The sequence below is a fragment of the Camelina sativa genome, chromosome 8 (genome assembly GCF_000633955.1).
Source record: "Camelina sativa cultivar DH55 chromosome 8, Cs, whole genome shotgun sequence".
Classification (NCBI taxonomy): domain Eukaryota; kingdom Viridiplantae; phylum Streptophyta; class Magnoliopsida; order Brassicales; family Brassicaceae; genus Camelina; species Camelina sativa.
In genome coordinates, this window is record NC_025692.1 from 3,594,947 (window position 1) to 3,613,265 (window position 18,319).

Here is an 18,319-nt window from a genome sequence, read left to right on the forward strand (position 1 = left end):
CTTAAAAAAAAAGCTTTATAAACCAAGAGGCTTACTCTCTTACAGCCTCCATATCCAGCCGGAAAGTGTTTTCTAGTAACCTCTGCAGTTCATCAGATTAAATAACGGTTAAAACAGAAACTGTTTGGAGAAGACAAAAGATGAGAGCCGATATGTTTGTGGGATCAATAAGGAGATATTCTGTAAAGATGAGATAAAACAGATCTGTTTGACTTAATTGCATCCAAAATATGTCAAATCTTGCCTGAAGAGAAAGAGAATCCATTACGCCTGCTTCACAGAATGGAACAAAGGCTAAGTATGCAAAAAGAAGACCGGCCTCATATCTGTAAGCCACAAGAATGTGTTAAGAATTTATCAAAAAAACATTCACAACTCAATACACGAAAGAATTAGAAAGCAAAAGCATTACATGTCATCTGCAATTCCAAAAGCTCTCTTCTCAAAAACTGTGAAGGCACCAGAAGCAGTTGCCCTTCGCCAAAGTTGCTCTGACAGGGCACCAGAAGTGGCTCCTTCTTCCAAGCATGAAGGCCTGAAAGGTATGCTCAGTCTGTTAACACCCAACCAACATTATCTTAACAATTCTAGTTCCACTTATAAACAGCAAGACCAAAATGGCGAAATATCAGAAAACTACAATTGCTAAGGATAAATAATCAATCAGGGAGGGAAGAGAGTGAGGGAACCTTATGTCAACAGAAAAGGCTAGATCTCGCAGCCGCGGTATTAAATAGATAGCTTCTCGTTCTGCTGGTGTACTAAAGATCATTTTCACAGGAAAAAAAATCGGCAAAATTAGCGGAGAGATGATACACTTGTACTGAGAGAGATGGGTGTCTGTGTGTGTGCAATCACTTTCAGGCGTTCATAGGGGGGCATACTTGAGAACAATTGAGGATGGCCCGAGACTTTGATGTAACCTATCATTAGCATGCATAAAGGCTAGACCTTTCATTGCACCCTGTAGGATATTAATGACAAAGATTCTCCTTCGTTTCATCATCTGGTCTTTTTCATAAGGATTCCATACTCCTTGGGAGCGAGCTCTGGATGTTTTTTCACTCGCATTTCGTGCGTAGTCAGCTGCACTATTTTTCCCACCATCACGAAATGCCAGCCACTGTATGAATAAAAAATGATTCAACCTATGTTCTATAATGTATTCAAAAATATCCACATACTTTTGTGCACTTTAGACTCAACAAACTACACTTATTAAGCGACTCAGAGATTGAAAGCCTGACCTGTTCTCCAAATTGTGTCTCAAAGCCACCAACAAGTAAAAGCAGATTAGCAGGCAGGCTTTTGCTCTGCATAGATAAGAAGAANCACAGGAAAAAAAAAAATCGACAAAATTAGCGGAGAGATGATACACTTGTACTGAGAGAGAGGGGTGTCTGNTAAGGCCAAATGAGATGTAATTGTACGAATCCATTTAGTAAATTTGGAATGGCTCTCTTTATCTAACCTGGAGAAAAGAGTGTGCATTAAGCTCGTTTGCTGCCATCATATCAGCCTCAACTCCACCAGCGCGCTTCCCTGGATAGACCTTTCCAAAGACGAGTATATGAGACAACAAAGAAAAAGGGAAAACAAATTAAAATCCGAAATGAAGTTTGATCCTAATTCTAATACTATAAGAACATTGTTCTGATAATGTATACAGATTCATAAAAATGGAGAAACAAGAGTATTTGCTATGGAGAATCGAATCACCTTAAAGACAACAGGTGTTCCTCTAAACGGACCCTGAGATATTCTTCCTTCATAGAGTCTGCAGACAAACTGCCGGGGCTAATACACTTTTTTAACTTGACCAAAATATAAATCACCCGTGTAAAAATACATAACGCCGAAACTGCACCTGATCTTAACGCCGCCTTCACCAATATCTTGAGATTTTAATCGCCCAATATCATCAGAAGAAGAAGTATATTCAAAGTCAGCCCCTGACTGCAACCCTGAATAACTAGGAGGGGTATGAAAAAGGTAAAAGCTTAGAAAAAACGAAGTAGAACAGGAAGCCATATACAATAAAAAGAGACCAACGGCAACGAGCTTAGAAGAATCTAGCAAAAAAGCAAAATGTGCAATAATTATAAGTTACAAAGTCCAGTGAGAGAGCAGAGTACCTAGTAACATTCATGAATCCGTAGCTTCCGATAAGCCGCCCTACCTCGAACGAGTCAGCGCTGGTGATCAAACCCGCCGCCACCACATGCAACCGCCGATTCCTTCCGCGCCAATTCGAAATCCGACGACCGGAGAATCCTTCGCCTGATGATTCTCGATGGATCAAAGAGAAACGCGAAACGCATTCCAAAGAAACGCGATGAACAGCGACCAGATTCATCCTTGTTTTCGCCGCTTCAGTTTCAAACTCCGATGATGATTCAGCGACTCTAGTGTGTCTGTGTCTCCCCCCCCCCCAGTACGGGAGATAAGAGCCAGGAAAAAAAAAGTTTTACTCTACGTCCTACGTGGCTTTTTTATACAGATAATTAAATGATATTATAATCATATTACTTTTGACGGTGTATAATAGGCCACGTACGAAACTCACCCAGAAAGTGATTTTGAATTTTTGATGATGCTACCTGTACATTTAAACCGTTTTAAACCGAACTAAATTTCAAAATCTGCTGTAACATAACCGGAAGTGAATCGAACCGAAAGGCCCATACCTGTTTTCTCTACAAGTCCTTCTCCCTTTCTTCGGCTTTTTAATGGAAAAGATCAAGATTGAAGGGGTCTTTAGCACTTGAGAGAGAGAGAGTGTTTGTAAGGAGGTGTTTGAGCTCGGGAAGAAAGCAATTGATTGATCGTTCGATTTAGGTGTAAGTAGTTGTTGCTTTTTTTTTTTTTCATTCGGAGATATGGAATCGGTTCGAGAATCCGCACCGTCGGCGAATTCGAACACGCCGGCGGTAACTATACCGCCGCCGGTGAACTCTGTGCCGCCTTTCTTGAGCAAAACATACGACATGGTTGATGATCCATTGACAAATGAGGTCGTGTCTTGGAGCAGCGGGAACAACAGCTTCGTCGTCTGGAACGTGCCTGAGTTCTCCAAGGTGCTCTTACCCAAGTATTTCAAGCACAACAATTTCTCCAGCTTTGTCAGGCAGTTAAATACTTATGTAAGCAAGCTTCACTGTTTCTCTTGCTACACTGATTTTTTTTTTTTTTTCAAATTCTGGTACAATTTGGAGGAAGTCTTGAAATGTTAAGGTGATCAGTCTTAGTTCAGTCTCTTCTAATAAGTGTTAAATCTAGATAGCAACTTACATAATAGATGTTTTCTACTATTCAGTTGGCGTTTTAGTTGTTGCCTTAAGCCAGTAGAAGTATGCATTTTTGTTTTATCTGGATTCAACTATATTAGCTTACCATGGTGGTTTATTAAATGAATCTTGATTCTTTTTGAAACCTTGTCAATCTTTTTTTAGTACTCACCAAAAGATTCCACAGAACTTTGCAGGCTCACTTTCACATGTATCTGAAGATTGGTTTCCTCAATTGCTTTCTGCCTTGTAGCTCTAAATCACAAAAATCATTAGCTTTGCTTTCGTTTGTATAATGTTCGTTCAGGTACATTTTGATAAACTAAGAACTATTGCTTTCCTTAATACCATGGTAGCAATATGCTGCAGCCGGACATAGTTTAATCTGATCTACCTGTTTATACCTTTTCGTACCATCCATTACTCAACTTCCACAAAATTCAAGCAACTTTGCATCGTTTGAAGTCTACAATTTGGATTTCGATCTCTATAACAAATAGTCTTTCTGTTTTCTTATGTCTAGGGTTTCAGAAAAGTTGATCCAGATCGATGGGAATTTGCAAATGAAGGATTTTTAAGAGGCCAAAAACAACTACTCAAGAGTATTAGTAGGAGAAAAACTTCGCATGTGCAGCAGAATCAACAACAAACTCAAGTTCAGAACTCATCCGTTGGTGCTTGTGTCGAGGTGGGGAAGTTTGGACTAGAAGAAGAAGTGGAAAGACTTAAGCGGGATAAAAATGTTCTTATGCAAGAACTCGTCAGATTAAGGCAGCAACAACAAGCTACTGAAAACCAACTGCAGAATGTGGGACAGAAAGTTCAAGTGATGGAGCAGAGGCAACAACAAATGATGTCGTTTTTGGCAAAAGCTGTTCAGAGTCCAGGTTTCTTGAACCAGTTAGTACAACAGAATAATGATGGCAGCAGACAAATTCCGGGAAGCAACAAAAAGAGGAGACTTCCTGGAGATGAACAGGAGAATTGTGGAACCCATGAGGCTAATGATCGTAACCGTCAGATTGTTAGATATCAGCCATCGATAAATGAAACAGCACAAAATATGCTTCGACAGTTCTTAAATCCGAGTTCCTCACCTCAGTATGAATCGGTTTCAAACAATTCTGACAGTTTTCTATTGGGTGATGTTCCCAGTTCTAACTCTCTAGACAATGGGAATCCTTCAAATAGAGTTTCTGGAGTAACATTGGCCGAGGTTTCACCCATGGCAGCTCCCTCAGCAACGAATCAAGTACCCGAAGTAAACTTGGCTCATCATCCTCAACCTGGTCTGGTTCAGCCAATTTTAGGTTCAAGTCTGGCTCAAGGAGTAGCACCTGCAGCTTCTTGGAGCTCTGAATCTGATTTAGTTGGATGTGAGACAGGTAATGGAGCGTGTTTCGATCCAATAATGGCTGCTTTAGATGCGTTAGAAGGCGATGCAATTTCTCCTGAAGGCGAGGGCAAGATGAATGAGTTACTGGACGGAATCCCTAAGCTCCCCGGAGTCCAGGATCCATTCTGGGAACAGTTCTTTTCTGATGAAAGCCAAGCGATTGGAGATACAGACGAGATTCTATCAGGATCAGTGGAGAATAATGACATGGTAGTGGAACAAGAACCACCTACAACAAATGAATGGTCACGGAATCAACAGCAAATGAATTATCTTACTGAACAAATGGGACTTCTTTCCTCAGAGGCACAGATGAAGTGAAGGTAAGAACATCGGTTCAGTTCACGACCTGCTTCTCTGCCTTTGTTGTAATGGTCTTGAGGGTTATCATCTGTTTCTCACTGATGTTGGTTTTCAGGTGAGGTTGTGAAAGGGAATATGAAAGGAGGAGGGAGGGATATACCAGAGGGTGTTTGTGCCCCTTTTGCATGTTACACAAAAGTTTTAACAAAGGTAGAAACGCAAAAGATTAGCTACCAAGTCTACCATGCTTGTAAATAACTTGAAATAGTGATCGCCTTTTATATGTTGTTTTCTATTGTACATTACTTTTGTGTGAAAACGTCCATCGTGTTCAATTATCATCTCGATACTATTTAATCCTGTGATCCCTGACAGATTACCAATTCAAGCCCAAGAAAAAGTATTTTCCTGTTTATAAAAACATAAACGTTTATATCTTTTGCTCATAAAGATCCTTACGATGGATTAATAATACATAACATTCACACGATGAGAAGTTAACGATCAGTTCGATTAAATGGGGAATGATGGAAGTATAAAGAATCTGTACAATAGATATATCTCTTTTATGGTCTTTGTATAATTTCATCGATAAGTCTTCGCTTGATGCTTGAAGATCGAAGCTTGTAGTTTGATAGTTGATGGTTAGACCAAGACGACGATGATGACAATGAGTAGCACAATCCCAAAAATGAGAATAAGTAGGCATGTCTGCAACAGTGTAAAATATATCAAATTTAGCTTTAGCTGCAAAAGAACATGAAAATCACAGAATTGAAAGATTGGGAAGAGTCCTCTTAGTGTGTACCAAAGATGAGTTTGAACTTTGAGTTTTAGCTGCTTTTCTAAGTTGAACAGTTGCTTGTGTAGTTGCAGCATGTGAGTTTTCAATGCTAGAGCTGATGTCATCTGTCAAGACACAATATAGGTTTTCTGAGATTTTGAAGAGGCAAAAAGGAAACAGTGAGATTTACAATTTGCGATTGTTGGAGTTACTTACCGATCATAATTCCTTGATGCTGAGTTAAAACAGCTAGATCTTTGAAGATTTCATTCACTTCACCAATATGTTCTTGAATTTCTCTAATTCCTTGCTCTCTTTCTTCAATAATTGCTTCATTGAATGTTATCTCATTATCTAAAAACACCACTTCTTGCCTGGGATGAGAATATCAGAAGTTAGTAAATATCACCTCGCTTCAAAATATGAGACACGTAATATGACCATAAAGAGAAGATGGGTTTCATGGCAATAACCAACTTCTTAATTTCTATAGACCAAATCTCTCAACAATTCAGGCTACAGCAAATGACGATTGTAAACTACAACTTTGATGGTTTGAATACTCAAAACAGGTGTAAGAGGAAATTGAGAGTCACATTTGGGTTCTGTTTATGCCAACAAATGATCAAGTGAATAATCAGATCATACTCCTCACCTTCTTGATTGTTGAAGAAGAGTTTGCTGCTCTGAGGTCCTTAAAGATTCGGTGTCGAGTTCCTGTGCGTTATAACTGCATGAAGTGGCATAACAATGACGCATGTGTAAGTGAGACTCACATTCCACAAACTATCAGAAGCAATCATAAGTTCAAAGTTTTCTACACGTTCAAAAAGTGGTTACCTGGTAGGTATTTCTTTAGTGACCACAGGAGCATATGTTATTTCTCTTTCAGCTGCAAGTCTCTGAGCTTTCTGAAACTCTTTAAGAACTGATTGGAAATCTTTTGCCAGTTTAGCATCCGCAATCTTCTTAATTGACTGCAAGTAAAGCGAGGGAACGTAAGCACAACCAGAATTACGAATTAAGTTTAATATAAACAAGATTATATACACAAAATCATCTATCAGGCAACCACAATTCTCCCACTAAATGAGATGAAATGGTAAGACTCTGACAAAATCTAACCACAAAAAGGGTCAATAGTAAAATGTTCTCATAGACATCTAACAATTCATAGCATCTAACGTAGGAGAAGGAAACAAAAAATGTAATCATTTACTTACACTAACTGCTCCATGATGGTCGGCTTCGCTAGCTTCCTTAAGGCTAGATGAAGTGTTTTTCACCAATTCTGTTATCTGTAACCTTGTCTTTTTCCTGCCAAAACATTGATTAAAAATCTCAAATTCTTTAGGAAAAAATAATGCAGGATCAGTTTCCTCAACCCTAAAATTCATTTTTTTTATAACTCAAGAGCAAAAAAAAAAAAAAAAAAAAAAAAAAAAAAAANAAAAAAAAACCAAAACCCTAATTGAGTCAGATTTAGCAAAATCATAAATAAAGAGAAGAGTAGGGTTTACAAATTGGTACTAACAGCTTGTCGCGCAATTCAAGGGTATCTTTAGGCGTTCCGATGAAATTAACGAGGCGAGCGAAGGAACTAACAGAAGTGCTGATCCTAAAAATCCCAGCGGCGACCTCCCGAGATGGATCCCCACCACGAGACGAAGGTCTCTGTTGTTGTTGTCTCCCTCCGATAAAACCATTAGACGTCTGAAATCGAGAACCAGCTTCGAGATCTTGGAAACTCATCTTCACGATCGAATCTCTCAAAATCTCTCTCTCTCTCTTTTGGGAGGGGATAAACAAAACAAAGACGAGACGGGAAAGAAGATGGAAATGAATTTGGTAGGAACAAGTTTTTATTATTTTTTTCCCCAAATTTATTGTTTTTTTTTTTTTTTTAATAATTTGTATTAAAATATAAAATTATTTTAATCTCTCATGTGGTCCGCGTGATTATGGTGGTGGATGGAGGTAATTAAATAATTTAATACGTAACAAATTACTTTGGCGGTGCCACGTCATTGCGAGGGAAGGATCCTGCGGCTGCGCTGCGCTGTCGTAGTTGACCTTTCCTTTCGTGTAAATTTGCTCGGTTTAGTTCGAACCGGACCGATTTTCTAATTTTACCAGGTATATAGAGTCAAATCAGAAAATCTTCTACTGGCTTTTTGACTTTTGAGAATTGATCAAATAGTTTTGGGCCGAATTAATGGGTTTGTGGGTTTAGCAAAAAGGAGAAAAGAGAAGAAGAGTTGGGCCATAACAAGAAAAAGTCCATTAATTTGTTTGGGAACAATTATCAAAATAGTGCAAAAATAGTTAAAGGCGAAACGCAATCCCACACGTTGGGTGTGCGGTGTCATATAAAGCTAAATACACTCTTCCCTCTATCTCTCTCCCTCTCTATAAGCATCATCGATCTCGAAGTGCGTTTTGGTTTTATAGGCCTCAATCTCTAAATCTGCGTTAGAAAGCAAAGCAAGAGCAATCAAATCCATGGCGGTATGTTCTACATTGATCTTTTTTTTCTTTTTTTTTTTTTTTTTTTTTTTTCTNTGTAATCTCTTTCCTCTACTGCTAGATTTTGTTGTAATCTATTTTTGATTCTCGGTGAAAATTAATTTCTGATGATTGGAACGATTTGTTTTATTGATTTTGATTTCTGCTTTCAGAAGTTTTTGGGTGATTTGTGGTTTGATTATTTGTTGTGCACTTGCCGACATATATCTTCGATGCGATGCTATTTTGATTTCGGACGAGTTTGATTATCTTCGTCGTTATTTTTTTTTTTTTTTTTCTGGAATCGAATTGATTTTTGAGTCTCGGTGTGATCTGTATATGTAACTCTGGTTGGTTTTTTTTTTTTTTTTTTTTTTTTNCGTGATTTCTAGGTTTTTGTTTGTTGTTGTAAATCGCGATTTTTTTTGTGCCCCAATTTGAACGAGAAACTTGCCTAGGTAAAGTACTTGTGAATTTGTCCAGCCTTAAGCGTCTGAGTGATAAGGTGTTAATAGTGTGGTGGAATATAGAAGAAAAAAATCATTCAGGATCATGTTTCATTTGAGTGATTCTATTTTTTAGATGATTTGATTCCTTTGCTTTTTTGTGGGAACTTGCTTAGTTGTGAAGTTTTTGGTCTAATTTGTGAAAAGATGAGATTGGAGATATATTGAGTGAGGCAGCTAAGCTAACTATCGTTTTTCTTTGTTCTACCCATGAGTTATGTGTCATTTTTTATTCAACTTTGATTTTGTATGATGAGATTCCTAGATTAATGTGTTTATTATAATACTATAATCTTTTGATGACAGATAAGGTCAGTCAAAGTTGGAAATCTCTCTTCAGGAGCTACAGAGCATGATATAAAAGAGTTTTTCTCTTTTTCTGGTGAAGTTGAAAGCATCGACATCCAAAGGTTAGTCATAGGATTCATTATTGTAACTTAAAAAACTGTTTTAAATTAATTCACTCTTGGAATGGTTGAAGGATCTGATACAGTTCTTTTAATCTTCTTCACCCTTGTGTTTTTTTTGTTTTGCTTTTCTTTCATTTTGTAACCAGCAGTAATGAGCATAGTGCGTATGTCACATTCAAAGATCCTCAAGGAGCAGAGACAGCTGTGCTCTTATCAGTTAAGTCACTCTTATCCCGTTTAAACCCTTTTCCTCTATATTAATGTAACTTTCAACTATTACATATGACTGTTAATTTTGTTACCAATCCATGCCTTTCCCATCAGCATTTAACCCTTTGTTCAGTATCCTAAGAAATACTCAAGAGTTACTTTCACTTCTTAGCCCTAATGGGACCTGTTCTCTGTCTGGACTAGAGAATTAGAAGTACTATTAGTTTTAATTTGTAATTTGCATTTTACTAACAAGGGATGTTATCTCAGGGAGCGAGTATTGCCGATCAATCAGTCGTCATTGAAATGGCTCCTAATTACGCTCCACCGGTTGCCCCTCATGCTGTAATGTCTTCCATCTTAGTAAAGATAGAGAAACTAATCAGCAGTCTCTGAGGGGTCTTAATTTTTGTTAATTTCATCAGGAAACACAGGCCAGTGGTGGAGGTGGTGCAGAATCTGTTGTCCAGAAGGCAGAAGATGTTGTGAGCAGCATGTTAGCAAGGGGTTTCATTCTTGGGAAAGATGCAGTTGGCAAAGCAAAAGCTTTTGATGAGAAACATGGTTTCACTTCAACCGCAACCGCAGGAGTTGCTTCACTAGACCAAAAAATCGGTCTTAGCCAAAAACTAACAGCTGGAACAAGCTTGGTGAATGAAAAAATCAAGGCGGTGGACCAAAACTTTCAGGTATCAGAGAGGACCAAGTCTGTGTATGCAGCTGCGGAACAGACTGTGAGCAGCGCAGGAAGTGCTGTGATGAAGAACCGTTACGTGTTAACTGGTGTGAGTTGGGCCGCAGGAGCATTCAACAGAGTGGCTCAAGCAGCTGGAGAGGTTGGACAAAAGACAAAAGAGAAGGTTGAAGCTGAGCAACCATCACAACCATCACCGTCGCAGCAGCAACTGCCAGAAGGGTATTCTCCGATTTCGTCTGATTACTCAAAGAACTAATATCATCCAGTTAAACTGTTTCGTTTGTTTCTTCCTTGTTGCTTTCTTTGATATGAAATCTGGGAATTTGGTTTTAATCTTTGGGATGTAACATAAAAGCAATGCCTGGATCTTTCTCTTAATACTATTAGACTTATAGTTGGGTTTTTTTTTTCAATATTTATTAAATAATTTGAACATGTCACATAAAATTCAAAAATTTGATCAAGAAAGTACAATAAAATAAAATCTGAGTTTAGAGATCAGCTTCAACAATAAAGGATCAGTACCTCAATTTCCAAAGTGAAGAAGAGTTTGAATGGTCTGATGCATACTCCAATTCCGGGGAAAGAAGTTGAGAAAGATTGTGTTTAGAAAGTGCAGATTTTAAATAGATCAAGAGGATACGATATCGCGAGTTTTTCTTCTTCAGAACTTGAATATAAGCGTGTAAGCCAAGCCATATCACTTCTTCTTTGTATAATCTGAGAACTGGTCTGAAACTAGAACCACTGTTGAATCTGCGCATCCTTCGATTTATGAGTCTGAACATATACCTATCAGTTGGAAGGATTTCAAGAGCATAGTACATTATTTAACATAACCAAAATCAAACCAAATTAGTCGAATAAATCAAGTTTCTATTCCATACCTGATGGAACTTGTGATAAATTTGAACAAAGTGTGAGGATGAAGCTTCCAAAACCGGGACAACTCGTAGAGATAACAGTGAAATTTCATTGCAGCTAACAAAAAGATCTGATAGATGTTTAACCTGACAATTTGTCCTGAGTTGATGTTCGAATCAAAAAGAATGGGATGACATCTGGGAACCAAGAAGTAACACAATTTTTTCCGAAGACTTCCAACGGGTTGGTTCTGCCAAGCTACAGAAAAGGTTGAACTTATATGGCCACTCAAGTACTTGTTTCCATGAATTTGAGTGACAAAATTAGACTGGACAGGCAATCCATTACGCAATGAAGACTAAGGAAACAGAGCCAAATAAGTATAATTATGAGTGAAATGACAAGAGATGAAGCAGACCTTGTGTAATCAACTTGCACTTCGAATGTGCGGGAATTAATAAGCAAACCCGTCCATCTAGCAAAAGGATTTCCATTACCATCCACATACATCCTACTAGAAGACCACCTAGATTCTTCTTCTCCATCTTCAAAATTTATGCAGAATTTTTTTTCGTTCATGAAGCAGTTGTAATCTTTAAATCCATGTTTCAACCTATGATAGAAGTTAGTCGCCTGATCTCTTGAGGTAGACACAAACAGGTAGTCATCAATAAATCTCAGTAACTTATAGCTCGTGGAACTGATTAGCTCGTTCTCTTTATTGCATTCTTTAGCAGACGCATCTCTAGAGGCTTCCTCCAGGAACGGGTAGATCAAAGTCCTCTCAAGATGCCCGTAGTAAAAACAACATAACAAGGATGACAGTCTGTGTCCCTGAGGTATTCCAGCAATTCGTACATAGAAGCTTTTATCCAACTGCAGCATGTTGTTCTTTAGCATATTTCCTATCCAAATCATGAGATCCTTTTTCCTCACTTGATGGTTTTCCCCCTACAAAATTGAATCAAATTGTAACAATGTTAAGAAAATAAGTAAAGAACAACAGGGACGCCAGAAACTCTATGAAAAGGTTAGAGTTTTGTCAGCAGTCCAATATTTGTTTTTAGTTTTCACCATCCTGAACATATTAACCTCTTTAATCAAGCAAAACCACACAATGGAGTATGTCACTTTAGTTTCACAAACAGATACAATCAATAATTTAAAAGGCAACACAATGACAATGGTATACCCTGAACTGGAACTCTTGTTCTAGTTGATCATATTTCTCATCCTATGAACATAATGTGCTTTTAGGTTAAAGAGTTTCAGGTTAAGAAAACAAAACATACCTGATCAACCATAACACTTTGTAGAGCATTATATGGAATAGTTGATGTGAATCTTGAAAAGCTAGCTTTTTTATCACTTGAGACAAGTATAGTGTTTACCCAATTGGATCTCTTCCCACAGCAGACCAACCTACATTTGTTTAAGATGTATTCATCTTTCAGGAAACTTTGAATGACATGTAGCAGTTTACCCTGATCGATTGAATCAAATGCTTTGAATACATCCGCAACCACAAAGAACAAAGGAGACGGTTCTCCTGATTGACTCCTCAAACTGATTAGATATGGGCATAGGTTTCTGTAGAAATCATCATGGTCAAAAACAGAAGACCCAAGAACATCTGGTTCTTTGAGCTGGATGTCCTTCAACACAGCATGTGTATCACGAAGAGATCGCAACCTTGACGAGGAACTAAAATCTAACACCATCCTCGCACCGTTTGCCTTTGGTAGAATTCTAAACTTCGATAACCCCATTTCTTTCATTCTACTTTGAGCTTCAGCATTGTCCACGTGGACATATCCATCAAGTGTTTTGCTAATTTCTTTGCTTATTAACCTTTCCCAGCTGCTTTTCCGGTAATAATAAATATTTAGCCTCCCTCCTTGGCTTTCAGTGGCATAGAAGTTAAAGAGCACCAATTTCTTGACAATCTCTAAGAAAAGCCAAGAAATCCATTTCGTGCACAACATCTGCTGTGTACTTCTGATAGACTCATCTTGCAGTTCATGCCCATTGACCATACAGCATAACTGTTTTCTGGTGAAGAACGGGAAATCTGATGATTTCACTTTATGCAGAAATTGCTTCACTGTGCATTTCTCATTTCTTCGCCTAGAAACAAACCAGGCGATATTTCTCCTAAGAACCCTCATCTGATGAGTAGTCCCAAGCAAACATTCTGGAACAATGTACCTAAATATGGCCCAAATAAAGGAAACTACTTGATCTTTCGTGCAATACAGTTTCGCTTCTTCGACACTTGGACAATTAGTTTGACCCTTTTCTGAACTTGAGCCATGAGGCAGCTTACCAGAATTTTGCCTCCAGGAACTCTGTAAGAGAAAATATGTAAGGTTTTTTAATCCAAAGATCAGTTGGAAGGTTTGGGCATTATATATTTAAGTCTAGCAAGTAGCAAGTGTAATGATTTTCACTTTCAAATTTCTTTCTGTTGTTCATCTTCGGATTTTCACCATAATTTATCTGAAATAAAAATGCTCAGACATTATTCAAACTTAAATTTGATGTGAAACTGTCTCTGAAGGAAAAATATCAACCTGTAAACTCGCATTTGCTGACTTCAGTGCATCATCTTGCAGCAAGACAACTGGACAGTGTTTATCTAGTAACACTTTCAAATGTGAGGACTTCGCTTTTCCTATTAGACTTTTAAGCGACTTGAGCAATGAATGGTATCTGCAGAATAATGGAAAAAGGGTCATAATATCATTTTATTCTCTGCATCAGTTAAATCAACAAACATCTCTGTCATTCTTCAAGTCAGCTCAGACTACTTAATTATCTGGATACATGCTCCAAGTTTCAGAATAACTATAGTTTTCTTGAAACATCAGAACATTTTGGAAGAATATAATTGAACCCAGATTGGTATCCTTTTGCGTTGAACTAAACCAAAATAAGGTATGAAAAGTTACAGAACTTATGGGGATAAGCGCATGACTTACAAGCAAATAGATACACTGGGACAACTGCCTTTGCCATGAGATGGTGCCATTGACCATGCGTTTACTTCACCAAATATATGGTTCATTAGAAACTTTGAATCAGAGCAGTTGGGCCTCAAGGTTTTTAAAATGTCTGTATATCATAAGGAATCAGACTCAGTACAGAAAAACTGTATGGAGAAGAGACACATAAAATTCCCATTACGCTAACGTTGCTACAAGTCATAGAACATGTCAAACAACTAAGGATACGCTTCGGTGGGATAACTGAAAACGTTTCTGAGTTGCCAAACTCAAACTGCTTCGTTCTTTTAACTTGTTTAGCCTACAAAAACAGTGATTAGTAAAACTTTGGTAATGAAGTGTCAGGAATAATATTAGTAACTACTAATACCAACAAGATATAGATGCTACTGATAATAAAATGCAGCAAGTAAAAATAAAAATAACCTCCCCATCAATATTCCAAGGCTGGCGAATATCAAGAGAAATTTATACTAGTCTCTTACTAAATTTTAAGCAATAAATTTATGCTTAAACTTGTGAAATTTTCAACTATAACTTGACTGCACAAATCATTTCACCAAAGTTACCTGCTTTGCAAAATCAGTGAGACTTCCATTTACACCCATCTGCAGATTCCTTTTATCAGCTTCATTCCCAGTTGACGCATTACCATTTGTACAAGAAGTTATACAAGGTGCATCACAGTCAACTTTCTGGAAATGGACCTTTCTCTGCTTTCGCCTACGCTTAAGATACAATCTTGAACGCTTACTAGGTTTAATCTCCATATGTTTAGTTACATCCTCGCTAACTATGGGCGTAACAGCTGCAGAGTCATCCCTAGGACAATCATTGACAGCAGAAGAAATTCGCTGCCTTTTCTTTGAAGGCTGAACGTTGTCATCTCTCTTTCTTTTGTTTTCATCCACTGACAATGCCTCTATACAATGTAGAATGCATACTTTACCAAGATAATAGATGGCCAAGAAAATTGCAAAGAGAAATCATAACGTATTCAGAGAACTAACAAGTGGAAACTCCAAAAGAGAATACTCAGACTTTACCCTTTTGCTTGACACATAGAGGAGGTCCAGAAACTTGCTGGTGTTTTTTTCCTAGTAATGGTAAGAATATTGATGTTTGGTGCAGAAGATAAACCATGAAATTTTGACCGACCTACAAAACCAAGGGAAACTTGAATATTAGCAACCGGACAACTTGAAGATTGAAAGTAAATCATCAAAAAGGTGTGACAACAAACCCGGTTGAGAAGAAACTCCCAAGATGAATTTGTCAATAACTCCAAAATAGAGCTCGACTGATCATACTGTCAAACAGATGAACAGGATGAGTAACCATTAGTTATATCACAAGTGACTAAAGAAGGCTACACTTAATGGTAGAAGAGCTCACCTTGTCATATCTGGCACATATCACATTTTGGCAATCACATCCAGATTGCTTAATTTCAATAACTCTTTCAACAATCTGAAAAACTTAATTGAAGCAATACGTTTACAATTTAGATCCATCAATGTTCGAAATCTATCAAATAAAGAACTCAAAAGCAATGCGTGGTACAGTGCGAAGCAGAATCATACCTCTCTCTGTGACCACCAAGTTGTTGGCGAGAAATCCAGAAGCGGAGGGGTTTGTTCGTGAAGTACAACAAAGCATCGGTGAAGAAGTTTACGGTAGTGGATGGGATCATCGGAACGCAACAGAAACGCCGGTTTATCGCTGCTGCAACCGAGACAACCTTGACCCCGGCATCGGCATTGTTCCGGCTGGCTATTCCGGCAACTAATCAGATCTATTATCGCGTCGTTCAAATTCCGGGCTCTTTTTCCGAATAACCTCCATAGAGTCTCCGGTACACGATGTCTAGGTTTACGCCGCATTTCACCTTTCTCCTCAGGATAGAGAGAGAGAGAAGAGTGAACGAGCTTCGATAATGGAGTCTGGTGGTGTGAAAGAGGCGGGAGATTAAAGGTCACTGTGACTCCCTTCTCGGAACTACAAACTGCGATTTACTGCTTTTTAGATTTTGAAACTTTTCAAATTTGAACCACAAACGCTAGCTAAAGCGTCCATTCAACCGCAACCGCAGATCGCTTACGTAAACCGACAATTAAACCAAACCGATATTGACTTTAAATTCAATCGGTCTATAACTTTCTTCTTTTCTCACATCCGGTTCTCATTACTTTCTTCGAGTCTCTACTCCAAAACCGGACTAAACCGAAAATTTAAACTTACAGTCGAACCGAACCGAATTAATTTATTTTAGTTTTAAAACGCAAAAATCACCCGCCACTCTAGTAACTCTAGTATGATCCGCCGCCTTCCCATCCCCAACGCCGCCGCGAAATCCCACCAGTACATTAAAGTCTCTCTCTTCTCCACATCGCCGCCGGAGATAACACCGCCGTTTATTCACAAATGCAAGACCGTTTCCCAAGTCAAGCTCATTCATCAGAAACTCATCTCCTTGAGAATCCTAACTTTGAATATCACTTCCCACCTCATCTCCACCTACATCTCCCTCGGTTGCTCATCTTCTGCTGTATCACTACTCCGTCGCTTCCCTCCTTCCGATTCAGGTGTCTACCATTGGAATTCTCTCATTCGCTTCCACGGCGAGAATGGCCGCGTCGGTGAATGTATCTCTTTATTCCGTCTTATGCATTCTCTGTCATGGACGCCGGATAATTACACATTCCCTTTCGTCTTCAAGGCTTGCGGAGAGATCAACTCCGTTCGCTGTGGAGTCTCTGCTCACGGGCTTTCTCAGGTGACTGGTTTTATGTGCAATGTCTTTGTGGGGAACGCGCTTGTGGCTATGTATTCTCGTTGTGGTTCATTGAGTGATGCACGGAAGGTGTTCGACGAAATGCCTGTTTGGGATGTTGTATCGTGGAACTCTATAATAGAAAGTTATGCGAAGTTAGGCCAACCTAAGATGGCGCTTGAATTGTTTAGCAAGATGACCAATGAGTTCGGATTCATACCTGATGATATCACCATTGTGAATGTTCTTCCTCCTTGTGCTTCCCTTGGAGCTCGTTCACTAGGGAAGCAATTGCACGGTTTTGCGATCACAAGTGAGATAATACAGAATATGTTTGTAGGAAATTGCCTGGTGGATATGTATGCAAAGTGTGGGATGATGGATGAGGCAAACACGGTGTTTTCGAACATGTCATTCAAGGATGTAGTGTCCTGGAATGCCATGGTTGCTGGGTATTCACAGATTGGAAGATTTGATGATGCTGTTAGGTTATTTGAGAAGATGCAGGAAGAAAATATAAATATGGATGTTGTTACTTGGAGTGCTGCTATTTCAGGGTATGCTCAGCGGGGCCTTGGATATGAAGCTTTGGGTGTGTGTAGGCAGATGTTGTCTTCCGGGATAAAACCAAATGAAGTCACACTTATTTCAGTTCTTTCAGGTTGTGCTTCTGTTGGAGCATTGATGCATGGTAAGGAGATTCATTGTTATGCCATCAAGTATCCTATAGACTTGCGTAGAAATGGTCATGGTGATGATAATATGGTCGTTAATCAACTGATTGACATGTACGCTAAGTGCAAAAAGGTTGATGTTGCGCGTGCAATGTTTGATTCACTTACCGCCAAGGATAGGGATGTTGTAACTTGGACTGTAATGATCGGTGGTTACTCCCAACATGGGGATGCAAATCAAGCTCTCAACCTTTTTTCTGAGATGTTCGGGCAAGATTACCGAACAAGACCAAATGCTTTTACCATATCATGTGCCCTTGTGGCATGTGCTAGTTTGGCGGCATTAAGAGTTGGCAAGCAAATTCATGCTTATGCATTGCGAAACCAGCAGAATGCAGTACCGTTGTTCGTATCAAACTGCCTAATAGACATGTATGCAAAATGTGGAGATATCGGTGATGCCCGGCTTGTATTTGATAACATGATGGAGAGAAATGAAGTAAGTTGGACATCTCTAATGACTGGTTACGGTATGCATGGCTATGGAAAAGAAGCTCTTGGAATCTTTGATGAGATGAGGAGAATAGGATTTAAGCTTGATGAAGTTACATTACTTGTTGTACTGTATGCTTGCAGTCATTCAGGAATGGTAGATCAGGGCATGGAGTATTTCAATAGAATGAAAACTGATTTTGGGGTTAGTCCTGGCCCGGAGCATTATGCATGTTTGGTTGACTTGTTAGGTCGTGTTGGCCGTTTGGATGCAGCGTTACGCCTTATTGAAGAAATGCCAATGGAGCCTCCTCCTGTGGTATGGGTTGCTTTGCTCAGTTGCTGTAGAATCCACGGAAAAGTTGAACTCGGGGAGTACGCCGCTAAAAAAATAACAGAACTAGCATCTAATA

General features: G+C 38.8%; 6 protein-coding genes across 13 annotated transcripts in view; 3 read left to right on the forward strand and 3 right to left on the reverse strand.

The window, feature by feature from the left end:
• Nucleotides 1-2,453, reverse strand: part of LOC104705975 — a 3,125-nt gene extending 672 nt beyond the window's left edge. Inside the window, exons 1-10 of one of the 3 annotated variants that reach the window (XM_019228296.1) lie at nucleotides 2,136-2,453; nucleotides 1,868-1,972; nucleotides 1,720-1,777; nucleotides 1,472-1,552; nucleotides 1,248-1,313; nucleotides 885-1,123; nucleotides 690-761; nucleotides 413-553; nucleotides 245-326; nucleotides 36-82 (exon numbers count right to left, since the gene is read on the reverse strand). In XM_019228296.1, the coding sequence (XP_019083841.1) occupies nucleotides 36-82; nucleotides 245-326; nucleotides 413-553; nucleotides 690-761; nucleotides 885-1,123; nucleotides 1,248-1,313; nucleotides 1,472-1,552; nucleotides 1,720-1,777; nucleotides 1,868-1,972; nucleotides 2,136-2,356 (1,112 nt within the window). In that variant the 5' untranslated portion in view covers nucleotides 2,357-2,453. The remainder of the gene's footprint in view (nucleotides 1-35; nucleotides 83-244; nucleotides 327-412; nucleotides 554-689; nucleotides 762-884; nucleotides 1,124-1,247; nucleotides 1,314-1,471; nucleotides 1,553-1,719; nucleotides 1,778-1,867; nucleotides 1,973-2,135) is intronic. The other 2 variants (XM_010422081.1, XM_010422082.2) reach the window with 2 other exon arrangements.
• Nucleotides 2,710-5,347, forward strand: LOC104705978 (heat stress transcription factor A-1b-like). Of its 2 annotated transcripts, XM_010422085.1 has the most exons (4): nucleotides 3,051-3,143; nucleotides 3,475-3,594; nucleotides 3,811-5,006; nucleotides 5,102-5,347. In XM_010422085.1, exons 2-3 carry the CDS (start codon nucleotides 3,583-3,585, stop codon nucleotides 5,002-5,004), a joined length of 1,206 nt encoding a protein of 401 aa, XP_010420387.1. In that variant the 5' UTR covers nucleotides 3,051-3,143; nucleotides 3,475-3,582; the 3' UTR covers nucleotides 5,005-5,006; nucleotides 5,102-5,347. The 2 variants fall into 2 exon arrangements, with proteins under 2 accessions (XP_010420386.1, XP_010420387.1); XM_010422084.1 differs by lacking the exon at nucleotides 3,475-3,594 and having other exon boundaries at nucleotides 2,710-3,143.
• LOC104705977 (syntaxin-21) lies at nucleotides 5,406-7,638 on the reverse strand. Its single transcript, XM_010422083.1, has 7 exons — nucleotides 7,305-7,638; nucleotides 6,994-7,087; nucleotides 6,611-6,747; nucleotides 6,426-6,500; nucleotides 5,987-6,144; nucleotides 5,795-5,895; nucleotides 5,406-5,697 (listed from the first exon to the last, which is right to left on the reverse strand). The coding sequence occupies exons 1-7, from the start codon at nucleotides 7,520-7,522 to the stop codon at nucleotides 5,632-5,634; spliced, it is 849 nt and encodes a 282-aa protein (XP_010420385.1). The 5' UTR covers nucleotides 7,523-7,638; the 3' UTR covers nucleotides 5,406-5,631.
• LOC104705980 (binding partner of ACD11 1) lies at nucleotides 8,120-10,505 on the forward strand. 4 transcript variants are annotated; one of them, XM_019228297.1, is made up of 5 exons: nucleotides 8,120-8,278; nucleotides 9,088-9,191; nucleotides 9,338-9,407; nucleotides 9,672-9,746; nucleotides 9,827-10,505. In XM_019228297.1, the coding sequence occupies exons 1-5, from the start codon at nucleotides 8,273-8,275 to the stop codon at nucleotides 10,352-10,354; spliced, it is 783 nt and encodes a 260-aa protein (XP_019083842.1). In that variant the 5' UTR covers nucleotides 8,120-8,272; the 3' UTR covers nucleotides 10,355-10,505. The 4 variants fall into 4 exon arrangements, with proteins under 4 accessions (XP_019083842.1, XP_019083843.1, XP_010420392.1 ...); XM_019228298.1 differs by having other exon boundaries at nucleotides 9,672-9,731; XM_010422090.2 differs by having other exon boundaries at nucleotides 9,341-9,407.
• On the reverse strand, nucleotides 10,551-15,987 carry LOC104705979 (telomerase reverse transcriptase-like). 2 transcript variants are annotated; one of them, XM_010422089.2, is made up of 12 exons: nucleotides 15,551-15,987; nucleotides 15,363-15,437; nucleotides 15,211-15,276; nucleotides 15,014-15,125; nucleotides 14,537-14,889; nucleotides 14,196-14,268; nucleotides 13,944-14,076; nucleotides 13,536-13,674; nucleotides 12,255-13,310; nucleotides 11,365-11,913; nucleotides 10,986-11,257; nucleotides 10,551-10,890 (listed from the first exon to the last, which is right to left on the reverse strand). In XM_010422089.2, the coding sequence occupies exons 1-12, from the start codon at nucleotides 15,848-15,850 to the stop codon at nucleotides 10,617-10,619; spliced, it is 3,402 nt and encodes a 1,133-aa protein (XP_010420391.1). In that variant the 5' UTR covers nucleotides 15,851-15,987; the 3' UTR covers nucleotides 10,551-10,616. The 2 variants fall into 2 exon arrangements, with proteins under 2 accessions (XP_010420391.1, XP_010420389.1); XM_010422087.2 differs by lacking the exon at nucleotides 10,551-10,890 and having other exon boundaries at nucleotides 11,057-11,220; nucleotides 11,381-11,913.
• Nucleotides 16,282-18,312, forward strand: LOC104709176 (pentatricopeptide repeat-containing protein At5g16860-like; the record flags this gene model as incomplete). The annotated part of the gene is made up of 1 exon (XM_010425830.1): nucleotides 16,282-18,312. A coding segment is annotated over exon 1 (2,031 nt), but the record flags the coding sequence as incomplete, so codon positions are not given.

Excerpts from the sequence above, each read along its gene's own strand:
- LOC104705978 (XM_010422084.1), top strand. The coding sequence starts at position 2,880 with ATGGAATCGGTTCGAGAATCCGCACCGTCGGCGAATTCGAACACGCCG. Across the intron at positions 3,144-3,810 it reads TCAGGCAGTTAAATACTTAT|GGTTTCAGAAAAGTTGATCC; the intron begins GTAAGCAAGCTT and ends TCTTATGTCTAG.
- LOC104705977 (XM_010422083.1), bottom strand. The coding sequence starts at position 7,522 with ATGAGTTTCCAAGATCTCGAAGCTGGTTCTCGATTTCAGACGTCTAAT. Across the intron at positions 7,088-7,304 it reads CTTGAATTGCGCGACAAGCT|GAAAAAGACAAGGTTACAGA; the intron begins GTTAGTACCAAT and ends ATGTTTTGGCAG. Across the intron at positions 6,501-6,610 it reads ACTAAAGAAATACCTACCAG|TTATAACGCACAGGAACTCG; the intron begins GTAACCACTTTT and ends CACTTCATGCAG.
- LOC104705980 (XM_019228297.1), top strand. Across the intron at positions 9,408-9,671 it reads AGACAGCTGTGCTCTTATCA|GGAGCGAGTATTGCCGATCA; the intron begins GTTAAGTCACTC and ends ATGTTATCTCAG. Across the intron at positions 9,747-9,826 it reads CACCGGTTGCCCCTCATGCT|GAAACACAGGCCAGTGGTGG; the intron begins GTAATGTCTTCC and ends TAATTTCATCAG.
- LOC104705979 (XM_010422089.2), bottom strand. The coding sequence starts at position 15,850 with ATGCGGCGTAAACCTAGACATCGTGTACCGGAGACTCTATGGAGGTTA. Across the intron at positions 15,277-15,362 it reads TATGTGCCAGATATGACAAG|TATGATCAGTCGAGCTCTAT; the intron begins GTGAGCTCTTCT and ends TCTGTTTGACAG. Across the intron at positions 13,311-13,535 it reads CAGCAAATGCGAGTTTACAG|AGTTCCTGGAGGCAAAATTC; the intron begins GTTGATATTTTT and ends TTTCTCTTACAG.